The sequence below is a fragment of the Marmota monax genome, unplaced genomic scaffold, assembly GCF_021218885.2.
Source record: "Marmota monax isolate L192 unplaced genomic scaffold, Marmota_monax_Labrador192_F-V1.1 WCK01_AAM20220418_F8-fsc00114, whole genome shotgun sequence".
NCBI lineage: Eukaryota > Metazoa > Chordata > Mammalia > Rodentia > Sciuridae > Marmota > Marmota monax.
The window spans coordinates 3,294,209-3,315,146 of NW_026694943.1; the positions used below are offsets into that span (position 1 = coordinate 3,294,209).

The window sequence follows — 20,938 nt, forward strand, 5'->3', positions numbered from 1 at the left end:
TGGATTTCACATATAGAATAGCACCCAGGAAAATATGTAAAAAGTCAAGAGAATTGTGCCTTTAAGAGTACAAATGAGCTGGGCATGGTGGTACATGCCTGTAATCCCAGCAGCTAGGGAGGCTGAGACAGGAGGGTCATGAGTTCAAAGCCTCAGCAATGGAGAGGCACTAAGCAACTCAGAAACACCCTGTCTCTAAATAAAATACAAAGTAGGGCTAGGAATGTGGCTCAGTGATCAGTGCCCCTTAGTTCAATCCCCAGTACCAAAAAGAAAGAATAAAGAGTACAAATGAGCAAGGAAATACTTATTACTGGAGCTACATCATGGATGCATTAATGTTTACTGTGAGAGTTTTTCTGCCTAGAAATGGCATGACTTTCTGTTCATCTCTGGCTGGCAAATATTTCATGACCTAGCAACAGTGGACAGGAAATGTTCCTCCTAGAAACAAACTTACTTCAAATCTTCTTTTTATTTATTTATTTACTTTATTTGTTCTTTTTAGTTATACATGACAGTAGAGTGTGATTTGATATATTTATACAAACATGGAGTACATCTTACTCTAATTAGGATCCCAGTCTTGTGGTTGTACAAATGTAGAGATTTACTGTGGTGTATTTCAGATCTACTTTTGCAAAGCATTTTGTCTAAGGTCCCTTCTTCCCAACAAACTAACAAACAAGCAACTCCAGCAACAATGATGAATAGCATTGAAGTCTCTGATGCCTGCATTACTGGATGTGAATTAAAAATAGAGTGAATTAATATTTATTTATCAAAGAAAAGGTGTGTGAACATAACATGAGAAGCTAACAACGTGCATTTTCATGAGAATATTTTGCTTTGTTAGGCTAGTGCCAAATATTGAATTTGACCTTGACGTAAGCAGAAAATACTTTTGTTTTCCTATCTGTAATTTTTTTATGCAGAAGGAATTTTCTCTTTTTTCTCCCACAATATTAAAAAAATTGCTCCTTTCAAAGGATGCTTTCCATTTTTATTATGATCATAATATTTCATATCTCTTTATATCAGTAATCCTTTTCTCCAAGGAATATGCTTGCCTTCTGTTCGATTTCAGCTCGTAGAACTTCCTTACCAAGTACTATTTGAACTCTACCTTTTCCCTCTCTTATTTTGTGACAATTTTTTCTAACAATTGTTTTGGTCTCCACTCCTGGACAAAAAGATGCATCTTCCTGGTTATAACATGTAGTGTCCCTGTCATTAGTGTTCCATGGCTGAGTCCAAGTGCACTGCAAGCAATGCCTATTTTTCACAGATCCTGGATTCATCATTGTTGGCAGCCCTTGATGGGAAGAGGATGGCTTGGGCTGTGAGAGGAGGTGGAAATGTGGCCTGTGGTGAGTACGTGTTGAAATCAGTTGAAATACATTGAGTTAAAGAAAAATATTTACAATTATTTTTATCTTTTTAATGTTGTTACTAAGAAGTTTTAAATTACATTTGTGACACACACTAGACTTCTGTTAGTATTCTTTCTTTAAAATTGTTGATAGACCTTTATTTTATCTATTTATTTATATGTGGTGCTAAGAATCGAACCCAGTGCCTCACACATACTCAGTAAGTGTGCTACTGGTGAGCCCCAGCCCCAGCCCCTAGAATTCTGTATATTTTCTAATGCATGTTTCTACTGGTTCTCATTTTGATTGTCATATATGCTTGATTATTGTGGTCTCTGTGAGGTATATGCTGTTTTAAAAAATGCCATTGAAAGAATTTGAATTTTATGATATTTTCTTCCTCCAGAATCACTCCAATTTACTTGTATCACACTTGGTAGTGACAAATCCAGAATTACTTATTTCCATTTCAGGAGTTAAGATATTTTGGGCCATGCAGAAGCCTTGAGGCTGGACTGCAGTGGGTCTGAAGACTGGTTTTCCTCCAGTTCACCCTTCCTCTGAGGGTCAAGTCCTTCAGGATCACTCCACAAAGGGCAGGGAATTTATCAGGGTCCCTGCTTTCTTCGTCAGGGCCTGGACTTCAATATCTTCTTGCTTTGCTCCTGGAAACTATACAAACTTGCATGAGTTACAAGGGGAGGTGCCCCTTTCCTGATTAAAAGACTACTGACATCATCACCATACCACTCTATCACAATTAGGAAGCCATCAAATAAGGCTAGGAAACCACCATAATCAGTATCTCACCACAATAGCCACAGCTCTATTGCTGGCTCTGGAATAACACTGTGCCTGTAAGCATCTGTACCCTCAGAATGGATGTCACAGGCCCTTCTCTCAACCTTTCCAAGCCAGTGACCACTTCCCCGGACCTCTATTAATGCTACAGCAAAGAAACCACATATCTTCACAACCAGTGTGGCAGCAGGAACAACAGATGTCTGGCTTCTGCTCCAGTTCTGCCTCATTTGATTGACAGAATCTCAAGGCACCTCCAGGAGTTAGGTTACAAAGAGTCTGGGAAATGTAGAATTTAGCTTTTATGGTTTCTGTGGTAGAGAAGGTACAGTAGAAACAATGGATGTCCTGCTCCTGTTTCCCCTGTCCACCCTGCAGTTGAAATGCCATTCCGTTATTGTATGAAAATTGACAAAAGTAATGTTGTTTCTTGCTTATTGATTTATGATATATACCGAAGTACAGTATATCCATATACCTTTACCTGTATATCTCCATACACAGTTACCAAAAAGGCAGTAAGATCAGTAGTGATTTGAAGCATGGGTTCCGGATTCAGCCTGGTGTTCAAAACCTGTGTTTGTGTGTGATTTTGGTACGCATGTTTCCTCAACCTCTCTCCCAGATATTTTATTTTCTTATTTCTAAAATAGGTGGAAAGACACAGCCTACCTTTAAATACTGTTGTGAGGCTCAGTTGAAATAAGGCATACAGGAGTCTAAGTATAGCACCTGGCTCATTGTACCAAGAAGTAAACTGCAGCTCTATTTGTGATGAGTAGCAAAAGATCTAGGTGGTAAAACCAACTCATACCTTCTTGACAAGTCACTTATTTTCTTTGGGTCTTTTTTGTTCTATTAAAAGATAATTTATTTTATTAATCAGGGCAATACAAATTAGAACCACAAGGAGAAAAGATTGAGAACCAGTAGATTGGCAAAATATACCAAAATTGGGCCCTATTAAGTGCTGACAAAGTCTGTGCTAGAACAACATAGTCTCACATAATACAGAAGCAAATGCTACTACTAAATCTACGTTGGAAGATAATTTAGACTTTTTCAATAAAAATGAGATAGATGCACCCACCTTATAACTTCAATTACACTTCTAGTTACCTGTGTTAGAGAAATTTCTATAGAGAAAAGTGTTCTATATTTTTAAGTTAGTGTATACAGTGGTTATTCATCTTATTTTTATGTCTGATAAATGTTATATTCATTTGGTACATAATTACATTTTCATAATAAAATACATACCAAAAAGGTTTCAAAAAGAATTCTTACCATCATATTTAAGCAGTATAATAAAAAATATTGTTTGATTCAGAAGTGAGACTATTTCCAGTTGACCTGGGGACTGGAGATAAAGCTCAGTGGCACAGCACTGGCCTAGCATGCACCAGTACTATAGTTTGGATCTAGAATGTACCCCAAAGCCCCTGGGTTAAAGACTTGGCCCTAGTGTGGCACTGTTAGGACTTGGGGGAAACTTTAAGATGGGGGGATGCCACGGGGGAGCTACTGGGAGTCTGTACTCCCACCATGGTACGCTGCCTTGCCACACAGACCCCAAAATCAAAGAAACCTCCCAAGCTGGGAGCCTTATATATCGATTCTCTCAATATTTTGTCTCAGTGATAGAAAGATGGAAAGCTGACTAACAGAGCAAGGGCACAGGTTTGATCCCCAGCACAAAACCCCCAAACAAGCGAAAAACCTGACCTGTATTGCACAAGCAGACATTTAAATTATGTAAATTGACCTGTCTTGCTCCTCTCAGTGACCAAGTCTGACCAAAGGGTGAAAAGAAAGAAAGTAACTGGTACTAATTTTTCCTCTTTTTCAAGAGTCCCTATCTATGAGCTTGTAGTAAAATGCTTTTCCTAAAATCATTTCTAGGTGGTTGTGGGAATTTGTAAAACTTCCACTACTGTTTTCCTACTTTTTTGCTTATTAGCTAACTTTGTGGTTTAAAGATTATGAAATTTTGCTTTGGTTCCTCACACATTTAAAATTTTGGAAATGACTAACAGCAACAAGTAAGAAATTAAATATTTACATTTAAAATACATATTGTCAGTACCAGTGCAAAAAAATTGTGAATAAAAATATAAAACATTAATCTGAAATTTTGGGGGGGGGGTACTGGGGACTGAACTCAGGGGCACTCGACCACTGAACCACGTTCCCAGCCCTATTTTTTATTTTATTTAGAGGCAGGGTTTCCCTGAGTTCCTTAGCTCTTTGCTGTTGCTAAAGCTGGCTTTGAACTCCTAATCTTCCTGTCTCAGCCTCTTGAGCTCAGGGATTATAGGCATTCCCCACCAGGCCTGGCCTAAGCTGAAAATCTTGATCTTTGCATTTTAGATTTGATTTAGTACTTAACAAGTAGCATTACATACATTAATTAAATCATTAAAGAAAGAAAAAAGAAAAAAAGATTCTTAATGGAAAATGAAGGACTCTGCTGAGGTTGTCAAAGAAGCCTACAAAAATGGATGATCACTGTCTCACATAATACAGAAGCAAATGCTACTACTGTTTCTTCTTGAGCTATGTACTGAGCAGGAGAGCAAGGGCTGGGGGTTGCTAACCTCTTCCTCCTGTGCTGCTCACCTAGAAGCCACTTGGAATGATCTAAACTGAAGCTGTTTCAAACAATTCTCAGTTCCTCTTCTCCCCAGGATGTGGTAGGATGGGATGTTGACTACTGTCAGTTAAAGTTTTGTCTGCACAGACCAGATTGATGCATTCCCAAAGTGAGACTACCACAGAATCCTATGAGGGGAAAGCTTGTGGGTGGAACTGAGGTCTAATCAGGCCTCAGAGACTTTGTTGGGTGGACTCTGCTCTGGAGGCATTAGATCAACACACCCCTAAGGCCTGGCAGATGCCCATCTCTTGTGTGGATCTCAGGAACCTCCCATGAATTCTACTTATGGCACAGGGGAGCCAGTCCTCCACACTGTGCTGCCCATGAGTACAGCCTTCCTGAGTTAGTCCCTGAGTATATTCACACCTGCCTGTTGGGATTCCTGCCCTGCTCTGGCTGGTCATATGAGTCACCAGACTCAAAGGAGAAGCAGGTTGGGCTCTCTTTCTCTTTTCCAACTTGAATCCCCATGGGTACAATCTTGTTTGTGCCTGTTTCACTCCCATTCTGCTAGGTATACCCTAGGCTGTAGTGTAGGTGCCTGCTGGGACAGTGTGACAGTCTTTGCTCTGATTTCCTGGCTCCCTAAGAAGCAGACACAGAATGGACACTTCAAGATGGCTCTGCCTCAGGTGCCCAAGGCTAGTTGGGAAGCACACGGAACTTTTAAACACCAGTGCACAGTTCAGCCTCTGGATCAGCTAAGTTCATGGAGCTTTTCTGAACTCAGGTGCAATGACCTGCAAGGCTGTAAATTCAGAAACTGATGAGAGATGATGGGGGACTGAGAAAAGACAAACAGACAGACATACATAGAGAGAAACCCTGAGACCAGGTGGGAATTTAACCTCTGATGGAGGATGAATAACCCAGAGCTAGCTCAGGATGTTTACTATAGAGGTTTTGTAATCAAAAAGTTATTTGTGGGCTGGGGACATAGCTTAGTTGGTAGACTGCTTGCCTTTCATGCATAAGGCCCTAGGATTGCTCACCAGCAACACACACACACACACACACACACACACACACACACACACTCGCACACAGACACGTTATTTGTGAGAAAGTTTCAGCAAAAAATACAGACTTGAAGATCTTGCCAGACATGGAGGTTTGCTGTGACCAGTGTGGCCAAACTTGTGGTTCTGGTGAGAGGCGATGGTTGAATTAGAAAATAAAAACTCACACACAGATTTTGAATTAAATAGCTGAAATTAGGTAAAGTGCTGCTTTCTGGTGGAGAAGCAGATCTCAAGGTTATTCAGCAATCTTTATTTATATGTCTCATATCAGGTTAAAGACTATGCAAGTATTATTCTTTTTATTCAGGAAAGTTACAGAAAAAAGAAACATCTATGGAGCTTTTCCATAGTTGCAATCCACAGGTGCAATGTGCTATGTTAGGAGCTTTGTGAAATGCTCAAGAAGGTTCAATATTTAAAATTACTGTTAAGCAGGCAGGCTCAGAAGTAGCAGAGCTGGTGTAACCCTGTGGTTGTCTAGCATGCAAATTCCTCTATCCCTGGGAGCTATGTGCCTGAGATCAAGGTTGAAGCTAAGACTCTTACGCAGAGCCTCTTCATGCCGGGCATTATCATAGCAGCTAGGCATCTTACACCCTTGCCCAGGAACATTCCCAGGCACCAGATGTGCCACAGCCATGAGGTCATCAGAGACCCCCAGTCTCAGTCACTGTTCTCCCATTCTTTGTCACCACTCTCCACAGAGGTCATCATGCTCAGAACTCTCTATCCCTATCTTATTTATGGGAGTCATCCACATTTTTTATAGAATAACTGTTCCAGTTACAAATGTATCACATTTCATCCTTTCTATTGTGACAGGTGTCACAGGGGCATGTTAATATATTCACATGTCACTTTACTCTGTGACCTTAATCCTTTGTGTCATGACATCTAGTGTGTGAGCACTGTTGACTTATGGTTTCTGCCCATCAGTAATTTAATTATATACAAAAATAACTGTGAACACATGGTTAAACCACGATACATATCCTTCTAATTCATTTTCCTCTACAAATAAGTAAAACTTCCACAGCCTTTCTAATTCCACCCAAATGGAGAAAGTTTGTTGGAAAGAGTGACAAAGTAAAGGCTGGTAGCAAGACTGTCATTGAAGGTCACTTCTTGTCTTCATTCAAGTGTTGGTCTGATGACATATTAGATGATGGAACAGCTTCTACAATAGTAAGGAAAATTATTAGCCTATGTTATATTATCCTAGAGAGCAAATAACTCTGCAACCAAAGATCTGGAGCCAACACCCTCCCAGATTCTCCAGATCTCAGGCACTGCCCCACTCAGGAGGAGACTCCTGTGTGTCCCTCCTCTCACTGCACTGCTGTGCTACCTACAGTGGCCTCCTCTACTCAGCAGCAGTCATTCCAGCACTACTGTGGAGTGCGCAGTGCTCAAGGCTAAGGAAGGGCATCATTTCTCTGGAGAGATATCCGTGGCCAGGGGCTTGGGTGAAACTGGTGGCACACCTGTCCCAAGGTCCTACCAGACTGAGACAGTGCCACCCAAAGGCCAGAGGACAGACTATTCCTCACCTTTCACCTGTTGATTTCCTTTAGAACTTGATGGGCATGAAGATGATGATGATGACGACTAAAATTAAAACAATGATGACCACTAAGCTGGTCACTGAAACAGATGAGGTACGTGGAGATCCGCTGGTAACTGGGACTGTTGATGTTGGTGCTTAAACAAACAAAAGAGCAAAATCCCTGTCAAAATTAAAAATATCCATTCTTCAGCACCCGTTTTCCCCTTATAGTACATGCAACTCATATTTACTGACTCATTATGGGACAATTATTCTACCAGGTCCTGGGGGTACAGAGATGAACAGAGGTTGTGCCATGTCCTTATAGAGCTCACATTACTACTGGAAGGACAGCAAATGTCCATCAAGTTGTTGAAGGTTAATTGTAACACAGGAAGAAGAGAAGGCCTGGAAGTTTACAGAAATGTTTATAGAACTGTGAACTAGTTAGCAGGCCATTAATGAGTAGATCATTGTTTAATGGACAATGGGGCTCCTGCACAGAGGAGGAGACACTGGGAGGTGAGATGAGACAGGAGGCTGGTGACAAATCCACATGGCTATCACTGACTGTCCAGTCAAGAAGCCGATGAAGAAATCAGTCAGTCATTCAGCTCGTCAAATTTTCCATTACATGCAAATGCTCGCACCCCACAGGGAAGTTATCAGACCTTCAAAGGGAACTCCCACAGGCTTCCCACCCTGCATTCCCACCTACCTGGCATTTTCTTCCAGTGCTTTAAGAGTTCCCTGAGCCAGTGATTGCAATCTCCCATGGAGACCTTCCTTAAATGTTCTCTCAGTTCTTTGTCATTCTCCCACTTCTCCTTGATCCCCCGGGCTCTAGGATTAATCACTGTCCACTCCATGTGCATCACATTTAAGCAGAGAGATGGCTGTCCATCAATGCTGAAATTCCAGGATGAACCAAGGTCATTGTTTCCTTCAAGCTGACAAGACATCTTGGCCTGCAGGGTGAGATGACCTGCAATACACAACAAAAGCATCATCTCCCACTCTTGATAGATCCGTCACCTCCCAATAAGTAGAGCTTTCTCTGCACATTTAGAGGCCTGTATTCTTTTCTCCCAGATTTGACCTTTCTTGCCCATTAAGCCCCACATCCCTCTAAGGCTGGGCCAATGTCCAGCTCTTTTACACAAACACATCCAGAGCCTCCTCCACATGTGCACTCCACCCCTTCCTCTCTCCTGCTCTATCTCTTCACCCCATTCCATACTTACCCCTGGCCATCTTTTGTTCCAAGTTTATGTCAAGCAAAATCATCCTGAGATCTTGCCCCAGTTCTCTCAGCATTTCTGTCAATTGTGTCCATGTTTTGGTGGCATTCACCTCCTTTCCCAGGTGACCCAAAGGTTTGATCTTATTGCTCTCACAGTCATACTGAAGGAAAGCGGTCTTATCCACTGAGCCCTGCACTTCACACCAGGACTCCCCAGGTCTGGACTGAGATTTGACAGTGAAGTCGAGGCAAAGAGAGTGGGTACCTGTGAGAGAAACATGGAAGTGAGGTTCAGGACAGGGAGAAGAGGACCATTAGTTCCCATCCTTCTGTGACTCCCAGACTCCCTCTGAAGGGCCAGGCTGGCAGAGGGAGGAGTCTTCATCCTAAACTTCCTCTATCTAGATCTTTTATTTGGTGTCACCTTTAACTGAGGTTGTAGGATGCTTTCATGCTATCAGGGACCCCTCACAGGCACTGTTTTACCAGGAGAATTAATCTGATAAACATTTTTAGTGACTTTTCCCAACTTTGGGGCACAAAAAATACACAATGGTATCTGTTCTCCTGAAAATTAAAACCTAGCTGTACAGACAGTATTTCCAATAGAGTAGAAAAGGAGGCATCAGGGATCACAGGTCAATTCATCATGGTCTTGGTGGCAGGTCATGATGGAGTAGATGCAGGAACATGGAAGTAGAGGGAGCTGCCACACAGGAGCACAGAACCTAGTCTGGTGTCCTAGGCTGGAGCCCTATGAGCTGATCATAAGATTCCAGGGAACCTCTCCAGCCAAACCACACTTTCTGCTCATTCTTCAGAAGAGATCTCCACTTGTTTGTACCCAGCATGGAGCCCCAATCTCTCCTCCCTGTCCCCACCCATGGCCCAGAGTCTTACAGACTTTTACTAGCAGCATCATTAGCAAAATATATACGTAGTGAAGTATACTGGAGACATTCTGTTGAGAATAAATCAGAGTAACATGTAAGAATGAGCCAGGCGTATGAACATATATCTCTTCCTCTGTGGTGTGGGCTTGCCCCAAATCTATAATTGGAGGACTGAAGATCATCTGTTGAAATTCAATGAACAAAAATGTTGTCAAAGTCATGTTTAGCACGTACTGAAAAACAGAATTACTTACTAATAGAATGCGCAAACATTGAAAAGGAGATGTTAAAAACCAAAACTTCCTGTGAATACCCAGTCTCTGTAAGGGAAGCAGAGCTTGCTGGAGGTTACATGAGCTCCTTCCTTCTACCCACTTCTTCTCCTCTTTTCTCTGCTGCTTTTGGCATCCACTTTCTTCCCATGACTATATTTTCTCCCAACCTCACTCTCCTCTATCCCATATCTCCTCTTTCCTCTTAATGACTGAGATCCATTTGCATTCAATACCCCACAATGAGAGGTTCAGTCAATACAGACACGAGCCCTAGAGCCCCAGAATCATCTTTTTGGTTGAGAAATAGAGGCTGACAAAGATGATCACTTTCAGGCGAATAATGATGAAAATGAACACCATTCTTAAGAATGGTCTTTTGAGGGCTGGTGCAAAGGATGAACTGCGCCTTGCTGAGGCAGAAGCAATGGATTATGAAAGCAGTCCCATAAGACAATGGTGGCAGTTTTCAAAAAAGTCTGTGTAGTAAATAATTTCCCTTGGAGACTTGAAAATGACACCATCTATGGTCTTGATATCAAGTGTGGTTTCTGGCTTGTGCACACTGTGGATGGCAGTTAGGGGCTGTGGAGGAAGATCCCAGGTCAGAAGCACAGAAGGATGTCAAGCTCTTCAGTGAATCTGGAAAGCAGTTGGACCCTGGAAGCAGTAGCAGGGTTCAACAGAAAGCAGCAAAACTTGCTGCTGAAGATGATGATTTTGTTGATGAGGAAACTAAACAAAAAGCTCTAATGAAGAAATCTCTCTGAGACTTTCCAGGTAAAAATGCACAACAGTAACAAAAGAACAGGGAAGATGCAAAACCACTGACACCAAGATCAAGAGGTCAAGAATCCTCCAAAACACAGAGAAAAAACCACACTCCTGAAAAACCAAAGGATCTACCTCTGTTGAAGACATAATGGCAAAGTGGAAGCAAAGCTCTTCAATTACATGGAGAGATGTATCTGGATGATTGATCTGGAGGCTATTCAAGATCTCTGGCACTGGAGGAAGTTTATTTAAGAAAACAGTTTACCAGTTTGTCAAAATTTTCTGTCTTAAATTTCTAGATACATATGGTCCACTCACATTGAATCAGGAGGGCACAGAAAATTTGAACAGATCAATTTCAAGCAACGACATTGAAGTCAGAATCAAATTCCTACCAACAAAGCAAAGCCCAGGACCAGATGGCTTCTCAGCCAAGATCTACCAGAACTTCCAAGAAGAACTTACACCAATACACCCCAAATTATTTCATAAAATAGAAAAGAAGGGGACCCTTAAAACCTCATTATATAAAGCTAGTATCACTTTGATACCAAAACCAGACAAAGGCACATCAAGGAAAGAACACTTAAGAATAATATACCTAAGAACATAGAAGCAAAAATTATTAATAAAATAAAGGCAAGTAGCATACAAAAACATATTGAAAAGATGGTACACCATGATCAACTGGGGTTCATTCCAGGGATGCAAGGTTGATACAACATACGGAAATCAATAAACATAATTCATCACATCAATAGTCTCAAAGAATCACACGATTGTCTCAATACATGCAGATAAAAATATTTGGCAAAATTCAGAATCCATTAATGCTCAGAACAGTAGAAAAATAGGAATAGTAGGAACATACCTCAACATTGTAGAAGCTATCTATGCTAAGCCCCAGGCCAACATCATTCTAAATGGAGAAAAAATGAAAGGGATGCCTCTTTTTCTACTCCTATTCAACACAGTTCTTGAAACCCTAGCTAGAGTGATTAGAGAGAAAAAAAGAAATTAAAGGAATATGAACAGGAAAAGAAGAGCTCAAACTATTCCTATTTGCCAAGGATATGATTCTATATTTAGAAGACCCCTCACCCCCAAAAAAAAACTCCACTAAAAACCTTCTGGAACTCATAAAAAAATTCGGCAAAGGGTTTAACATTAACACCCATACATGAATTGCATTCCTATACACCAATGTGAGCCAGCTGAAAGCAAAATTATGAAAACTATCCCATTCACCATAGCCTAAAAAAGGAATCAATCTATCAAAAGAGGTGAAATTCCTGTACAATGAAAACCATAAAAATTAAAGAAAGAAACTGAAAAAGACCTTAGAGGATGGAAAGATCTCCCAGGTCCTTGGATAGGCAGAATTAATATTGTCAAAATGACCAATACTACCAGAATTGATATACAGATTTAATGCAATTCTTATTGGAATTCCAATGACATTCTTTATAGAAATAGAAAAGGCAGTCATGAAGTTCATTTGGAAAAATAAAAGGCCCAGAACAGCCAAATCAATCCTTAGTGAGAAAAGTGAAGCAGGAGGCATCACAATACTAGACCTTAAATTATACTACAGAGCTATAGTAAAAAAAAATGGGATGGTATTGGCATAAAAACATACATGTTGACCAATGCAACAGAATAGAAGACACAGAGACAAACACACATATATATTGTTGTCTCATACCAGACAAAGGCTCCATAAATATAATTTGGGGAAAAGACAGCCTCTTCAACAAATGGTGTTGGGAAAACTGGAAATTCATACATAGCAGAATGAAACTGAACTTCTATCTCTCACCCTGCACAAAACTCAAAGTGCATCAAGGACCTAGGCAGTAGATCAGAGACTCTGTGCCTACTAGAAAAATATGTAGGCCCAACTCTCCATCATGTCAGCTTAGACTTCTGAAGCACAAGAAGTATGTCTTGAATCAATAAATGGGATGGTATCAAACTAAAAAGCTTCTTCTCAACAAGGGAAACAATCAAGAATGTGAACAGAGAGCCTACAGAATGGAAGAAAATCTTGCCACCTGTACCTCAGCTAGAGCATTAATCTCCAGGATATACAAAGAGCTCAAAAAACTTAACACCAAAAAACTAAATGACCTAATCAATAAATGGGCAAAGGACTTGAACAGAAACTTTACAGAAGAAGAAATACAAATAGTCAAAAACTATATGAAAAAAACATGTCCAATATCTCTAGCAATTAGAGAAATGCAAATTAAAACTACACTGAAATTCCATTTCACTCCATTCAGAATGGCAATTATCAAGAATACAAAAAACAATAAATTTTGGCAAGGATGTGGGGAAAAAGTTTGACTCATTTATTACTGGTGGGTCTTCAAATTGGTAAAACCACTGTGGAAAGCATTATGGAGATTCCTCAACACATATGGAATAGAACCATCAATTGACCTAGTTATTCTACTCCTTGATATGTATCCGAAGGACTTAAAATCAGCATACTACAGTAATGCAGCCACATCAATGTTTATAGCAGCTCAATTCACAATTGCATAGCAAGAAAACAAAACTAGGTGCCCATCAACACCATGAATCGATAACAAAAATGTGGTATATATACACAATGGAATATTACTCAGCCATAAAGAATAAAATTATGGCATTTGCTGGAGAATATCATGATAAGTGAAATAAGTCAGTCTCAAAAAACCAAAGGCAAATGTTCTCTCCGACATGCAGATGTTAACACAAAATAAGGTGGGGTACAGGGGTATAGGGCAGTGGAAGAATAAAAGTTACTGGATTAGATAAAAGGTAACAAAGGGAAGGGAGGATAGATAGGAATAGGAAAGACAGCAGAATGAATCAGACATAAGATTCCTATGATCATATGTGCATACAGAACCAGTGAAACTCCGTATCATGTACAACCACAAGAATGGGATCCTAATAGAATGAGTCATATTCCATGTATATACAATAGGTTAAAATACACTCTACTGTCATGTATATCTGAAAGAACAAATAAGAGAAATTTGTCTCAGTTTCTGTAACAGATAGTATCTCTCTTCCTTTTTATAGGAGGACTTTCACTACTGTGTTTGATAAATGTCCAGGTTCCCTTGACAAGAATGTTGCCCAAAATGCCCATTTCTTTAAAAAAATTTAATAAGGACACATTCATGCAGTTTCATGGTCAGTCTTTACATTTACAAATCAATACCTTGGGTGCAAAACAACCACCATCAAACTACATTAAAATGGAATGTTACATGCTTTTCACAGAACAGAAGCTAAAATATTTAACCTGTCATGTGCAACTAGTCACAGTATCATTTTTTACTTTTTTTCAACATACCTAAGTGTGTCTGAAATGTGTCTGCTTTGTAGCAGCCAAACCTGTTCACAAATCTGTTGAACCTGTTGATTCAGTTATTCCACCCCTTGATATGTATCTGAAGGACTCAAAGTCATCATTTACAGTAATGTAGCCACATCAGTGTTTATAGCAGCTTAATTCACAATTGCAAAGCAATAAAACCAAACTAGGTGCAAATCAACAGATAAATCGATAACAAAAATGTGGTATATATACACAATGGAATATTTGACTTTGACTTTTTATTCAATATACCTGAGTGTGTCTGAAATGTGTCTGCTTTGTAGCAGCCAAACCTGTTTACAAATCTGTTGAACCTGTAGCTCCCTCATCTCTTCTCTCCTGCTAAGTTTGTTTCCTGGCAGTGATACCAGAGGTAAGATCTTATCTGAGATGAGACCCGACCAGACCACCTTTGTATTGTGGACCCTGTGCTCTTGAAGAAGTGCTTCCTAAACATAATTTTCCCCCATCTCTCACTTTTGGATGCTGGGGATTGAACCCAGGGCCTTAGTGCATGTGAGGCAAGCACTCTACCAACTGAGCTGTATCCCAAGCCCAATTCTCACGTCCTGTTCCCCACACTTTTCTCCTTCCCTCACAAACATGCCACTTCCCCTTCCACTGGAGTCTGGGATTTTGGTCTTCTGCCCTTAGTTGTGAGGAAGAGGCCTCCTGGGAATAGGATTGTTCAGGGGTGCAGGGCAAACTCTTGGAGGAGCAGAAACTGGCTCAGCCCCATTGGGCATGGAGTCCTCCCTCAGAAAAACACATTTATGGTACTGCCTGGCCACTGCCACATTAGTCATTGTAGGATGGGATTCCTTCTTAGTCCAGTTCAGGGCTGGACTGATTATCAATGACCCAACTGAAATCAGACCCAATGAAATAGCTGAACAGCCCGACTTTATAAAGTAAAGAGATTGATTTGGCTTATGGTTCTAGAGGATTGAAGACCAAACTGTGTGCAGGTTCTGTGACAAGGGCTGTCCCTTGTGTTGCCTCATAGTAATGGCAAGAGGGTGAGAGGAGCAAGATTACACTTGGAACCAGAGAGGTGGGGAAGGGCGGGGCAGACTAGTTCCTTCTACAATCCCACCTGGAGAGCTAGCTTCCAAGGGTGCACCCCCAAGACCTGAGGACTTCCCACTAGAACCACTCCTCAAAGGCTCCACAGCACCTCCCAATAGCACCAAGCCTCCAATCACCTGGACTGGAGGGCACTCAGTTAAACCATATCCAGATCAGAGCACCTGCCACAGTGATAGCAAATTCTTTTGTATCCTGGGTACCTTGACTAAAGACTTAGGGGTTATATGGTAGTGATGCAAAAGTTAGTATTAAAAAAATCCTATATTAACTTCATCTCTTTCCTACTTTTTTTGGATTAGAAATAAAATATTGATTATTTTACTATCTCTCATTTCTTACTGAATGTTTACTAAGGCCCCTTCCTCATTAGCCTGGATTATTGCTCTCCTGTTCTATTTGGTCTTTCCATGTTCAATCTTCTTCAGAATTTCCTGTTGAAAGAAGCCAGAGTGATCCTTGGAAACCTAAGACACTCATGTTCCTTTCTGCTCGAATTGTACCCCTTTTCTGTCAGTGCAACTAAAGTCACTGCAGAAGCCTAGTGTTTCAGATGCCACAAGTCTTAATCCATCTGAGATGGAGGCCTTTCCTCCTGTTTTCTGGAGAACTAGATGTCTCCCTCCACTCTTTGAATTCTGTGACAGTGCTGGGCCCATGTTATTCTGGTTGCCTTTGGCTCCAAGTCCCAGCTTCCACCAAACGCTCGCTTTTTCCATGCTGCACTGTCCTCGCCTCTGAATTCTCCATTATCCAAAAACCCAAATGGAACACTGGACATCATTAATATTTTCATCATTGTCTCCTAGCCACTGTAGACCTCACTAAGAGATAATATGTAGCCATCCTGAAGATACACACACACAGCACAAACCATAAACAATATTCATTCGGCATGGAAATCTCCTACATTCCCATAAATGAGGGGAAAACATTAAATCAGAATCTGATCACTTCTCACTCCCACCCCTGCACCCACCCTAGGTCAGCCACCAACTTTCACCTGCTGCTTGTTACTACAGCAACCTCCTAGGCGGTCTCCCACTTAAATGGCCCATGACCTTTATTTTAAAAAGCAGAGTCAGGGGGAGGCTTTATAGAGATGTCTGTATACCATCTGATGTTCACAGACAGTAAAACTGGCCCCTGGGCAGTGTTAAATCCAGTGGTTTCTTGGGTATATTCACACAGTTGTGCATTTGTTTTTTCCATCTAATTCTACTATAAGGAAAATCATTTCATTCCAAGAAACTTTGCTTTAGTAGCCACATCTATAACAGGTCTCACATCTTCACCCCTCCCCTGTAGCTCCTGGCAATCAGTAATCTGCTTTCTGTCTCAGTGCTTTTGTCTACTCTAGACATTTCATAGAAATGGAATCATACAATAAGTTGCTTTGTGTGACTGACTTCTCTCACTTCGTGTAATGTTTTCAAGGTTCATCTATGATACAACATGTATGACTACTTCATACCGTTTTATGGGCAAATAATGATCCATTGTGTGGATAAACCATATTTTGATTTTACATTTATTAGTTCATGATTTGGATTATTTCTACTTTTTGAATATTTTGAATGCTGCTGCTGTGAGCATTTGTATACAGTTTGTGTGGACATGTTTTTACTTCTCTTGGCTATGTATTTAGGAATGGAGTTATTGGGTCACAGTTAACTCTCTGATAATATTTGGAAGGATTTCCCAACTGTTTTTAAAAGTGGCTCCATTATTTTACATTATCACCAGCAACATATGTGGGTTCTGATTTATATCTTATATTGTCTTCATGATCAAAGACATCCAGGTGAATGTGAAGTGGCATTTTATTGTGATTTTGATTTGTATTTTTCAAATACTATGATATAAAACATCTTTTCATGTGATTATTGATGGTTAATGTATTCTCTTTGGAGAAATGTTTATTTAGATCTTTTGCTTATTTTAAGTTGGGCAATTTATCTTCTTGTTGACTTTTAAAAGAGTTCATGTATATTCTGGATATAATTTCCTCATTAGATCTATGATTTACAAATATTTCTAAATTTTTTTATGTTGGTTATTTACTTTTTTTTTTCTTTTTGGTACTAAGGGAAAAAACCCCAGGGGTGTTTAACCACTGAGTCACATCTTTAGCATTTTTTATTTTATTTTTTCTTAACTTTTTAAATATATATTTTCAGTTGTAGATGGACATAATACCTTTATTTATTTATTTATATTTATATATGTGTTGCTGAGGATCGAACCCAAGACCTCACACATGTCGGGCAAGTGCTCTATCACTGAGCCACAACCCCAGCCCCCTTTTTATATTTTATCTAGAGACAGTGTCTCTTTGAGTCCCTTAGGGCCTTGCTAAGTTGCTGAGGCTGGTTTTGAACTCATGATCCTCTTGCCTCCGCCTCCAAAGCCACTGGGGTTACTGGCATATGCCACTGCACCCAGCTTATTTACTTTCTGGATGGTATAGTATGCAGCAAAAAGTTTTTAATTTTGATGAAATCCAGTTTATTTTTTTCTTTTCCTGTTTGTTATTTTGGTGTGATCTGTTAGAAGAAGTTATCTAAATTAACATGAGAGTTGCTCCTGTGTTTTCTTCTAAGCATTCACAGTTTTATTTCATACATTTAGGTTGATGACTCATTTTGTGTTTGATTTTGTATGTGGTGTAATGAAGGGTCTAACTTTGCTCTTTTGCACAAAGATATCCAGGTGTTAAAATTGTTTCAAAATTGTTGAAAATATTATGTTTTCCTCATTGAATTGTTCTGGCACCTTTGCTGAAAACAAACTGAATATAAGCATATATTTCTGGGCATTCAGTTCTATTTCATTCATGTTTATGTCTATCTATATGCAATACCACACTGTCTCCATTTCTGTAGAATTGTAGCAAGTTTCTAATTGGTAAGTGTGAATCCTCCAAGTTTGTTCTTTTTAATGATCAATTTGACTTTTCTGTTTCTTTTGCATTCTCACAGGAATCCTGGGATCAGCTTGTCATTTTTCTGCACAAAATGACAGCTGAGACTTTCCTATGGATTGCACTGAACCTTATGATTCAATAAACTTAGGGAATATTGTCATTGTAACAATATTATGTTTCCTACCTATGAACATGGAATGTCTATACTTTTATCTAGATCTTGTTTTGTGGTTTTCAGTGTAAAAGTCTTCTACCTCTTTTGTTAAATTTCTTCATGTTTTATCTTTTTTGGTGCTATTATATATAAAGCTGTTTTCTTGATTTCACCTATGGAATGTTTATTGCAACCATATAAAAAAAGAGTTGACTTTTATTTGTTTACTTCTTATCCTATATCATTGCTGAACTCACTTTTTAATTCCAATAGCTTTAGGGTGATTAATTTTTTATAATTTTCTTTGGAGTATTTCATATTTTAACATGTAATAAAATTACTGATAAGATAGCTCTTACATCTACCACTTTGTTCTCAATTTTCCACAGAGTTTATGTCTTTTTTGTTCTTTCCCCCAACATTTTTGCCTCATTTGTGTTAAATATATATTTTTCTACTGCATTATTTTAGTTCCCTTCTTTTAAAAAAAGTTATTTCCTTAGTGGGATCCCTAGGATTATAATTCATAACTTATAACAACCTAGATAGGATTCAACCATTTAAATTTAACAGTATACAAAGTCTTTGCTCCAATATAGCTCTGTTCCCTTCATCCTTTTTTTATGATACAGTTGTCATACAAAGTATATCTTTATATGTAATAAACCCATCAATATGATTTTAAAATTATTACTAATGTTTTTTGAATCAGATAGGAAATGAGCACAACTACAAAGTAGTGTCCTTGCAAGTCCACCTGGTCCCCAGTCCCTAGGGCTCCTGGCCTCACTGGAAGCCTTGGGCAGGAAGTGCCACACTGCCGCAGTCTGGCTGGGCACAAATCAGGAGCCACTCAAGCAGGAACAAACTTTATTTTGGAACTCCAAAGTAGCAGGCCCTGCAGCAGGAGCCGCCCCACTGCTGGACAGCAGGGGCCTATATACAATTGAATACACAGCCTGCTTCAATCTAGCATCATCCAGTCACAGCAGTTATACACAGCTTAACTTAATTATCATCATCTTAATGGCTCGCCTCTCAACCATTACTTCTGGCAAAATGCCAGGGGCCATTCCTACTCTGCTGTGGCTCTCAACACCACATAATGGCACATGGAGTAGGCAGCCCTTGTCATCCAGGGCCTCTCAGTTCTGCTGACACCAGGGCCTCTACTGCCACAAGTTGGGTCCTACCCTGGAACCTCTGTGTTACACGGGAGGGGAGTTAAGGTTGCAGATAAGTTAAGGTCACTCATCAGTGGACCTGGACATGGAGTGATTTTCTGAATTATCCAGGTGAGTCCAAAGATTTTTATAAATGAAGAGGTCAGTTGAGAAGGAAGAACTAGAAAGCACCCTAAGGAGTCACCTTGACATTGCTAACTTTGAGAATGGAGAAGTAACATCTTGAACCAATGAATGTGGGCAGGAAGAAATATGTTCCTCTAGACTCAGGAAAAGGCCAGGAAATACTATTCTCCCTGGAGTTTCCTGAAGGAATACGGCCTTACAAAGAAATGCTTATTGATTTTAGCTCTTGGTGTTTTCATTTCCAGAACTAGGAAAGAATACATATGTTGTAATTTGTTATAGTAGCAATCAAAAGCTGGCACAATGTGTTTAAATGAGTCACTGAATGAGAGGAAAAACATTCAGGTTGAGAAGGTTCAGGACAGTTCCAGCAGGTAGAGGTATTACAATTTTAAATAGATACCTTTACACTCAAAAATGGTTAAAAGGGAAAAATAATTATATCTATTACATGAAAAATTAAAAAGTATAGAAAGAAAAAATGAACAAAGGATTCAAAAGGGGGAAGGGAGTAACAGGCATGGAGGGGTGTGCTACCTGAGAAGAAGATGTGAGAATGATACAGGTAGATTCCGCAGGAAAGAATAGTTCAGGCCCAAGGGATGGCAGTGCAAAGGCCCTGACACTGGAGAATTCTGAAATGTTCTGAAGACCAGTGAGTAAACACTGGGGTAGGGACTGAGTGAGCAGGGGACAGAGTGCGGAATGGCTGGCCAGACTAGAAGGTTATTTAGGCCTTTGTGGTGGCTTTGGCTTTTACTCTGATCATATTCAAGTGACAATTACAAGGACTATGTGCCTTATTCAAGTTTCCTCATCTCTTTGGTGAGACAATTCAGCAGAGTGATTATTATAGCCTGAATGTTTGTGTTGCTCTCAAATTTATATGTTGAAACCTAACCAACAATGTGTAGAAATTAGGGATTTAGGATAAAGAGAGAGAAATATGGAATCTTAAGGGAAATACTCTCAAGCCATTTAGTGCAGAATCATGCCACCGAGATGCAGAAGACACTGTTGCAAACCTTGGCCCATGCCCTTGGCCCATGCCCTTGTAAAATGAGGGAAATACACAAACACAAAAAAACTGGGGAGAAATTTTGCAGCCCCACCCTGGATCCACCTCCACTCCAGCCTCTAGTACAGCTCTTCTCTAAATATTGGGCCCCCAGCCCAAGTCAGGGCTGCTCCTCACTCAAGTCAGCTGCGTTCTCCCTTGGATGTATATCTACCTTCCCAAATAAAGCTCTATCTATGCCTTTGTCTGACTTGTGCTGAAATTCTTCTCTGATGCATATGCCAAGTACCTGACTGGTCTTGAGTTGAGTTGGCCTCTCTTCTGGGACTCCTCAGATCCCTTCTCCAGAAACTTCTTCTCCTATGACAAGGCCATTGGTCTGTGGTTAGGTTGTTGGGAGTGGTGATTGAAGTATGGGTCTTGAACTGTCCTGTGACAGAGGTGATGCCTCTCTTGGAAACTCTCAGGGAGAAGGTGCTATTGAGATA

At 40.0% G+C, this 20,938-nt stretch overlaps 2 protein-coding genes across 2 annotated transcripts in view; both read right to left on the bottom strand.

The window, feature by feature from the left end:
- Positions 1–6,492, bottom strand: part of LOC124081214 (UL16-binding protein 1) — a 33,485-nt gene extending 26,993 nt beyond the window's left edge. Inside the window, exon 1 of the mRNA XM_058573614.1 lies at positions 6,399–6,492. Within this exon, the coding sequence (XP_058429597.1) occupies positions 6,399–6,492 (94 nt within the window). The remainder of the gene's footprint in view (positions 1–6,398) is intronic.
- A 796-nt stretch (positions 6,493–7,288) lies between these two features.
- The window catches only part of LOC124081173 (retinoic acid early transcript 1E), a 41,052-nt gene continuing 27,402 nt past the window's right edge, over positions 7,289–20,938 (bottom strand). Inside the window, exons 3-5 of the mRNA XM_058573615.1 lie at positions 8,643–8,906; positions 8,117–8,383; positions 7,289–7,553 (exon numbers count right to left, since the gene is read on the bottom strand). Coding sequence (XP_058429598.1) covers positions 7,423–7,553; positions 8,117–8,383; positions 8,643–8,906 — 662 coding nt within the window. The 3' untranslated portion in view covers positions 7,289–7,422. The remainder of the gene's footprint in view (positions 7,554–8,116; positions 8,384–8,642; positions 8,907–20,938) is intronic.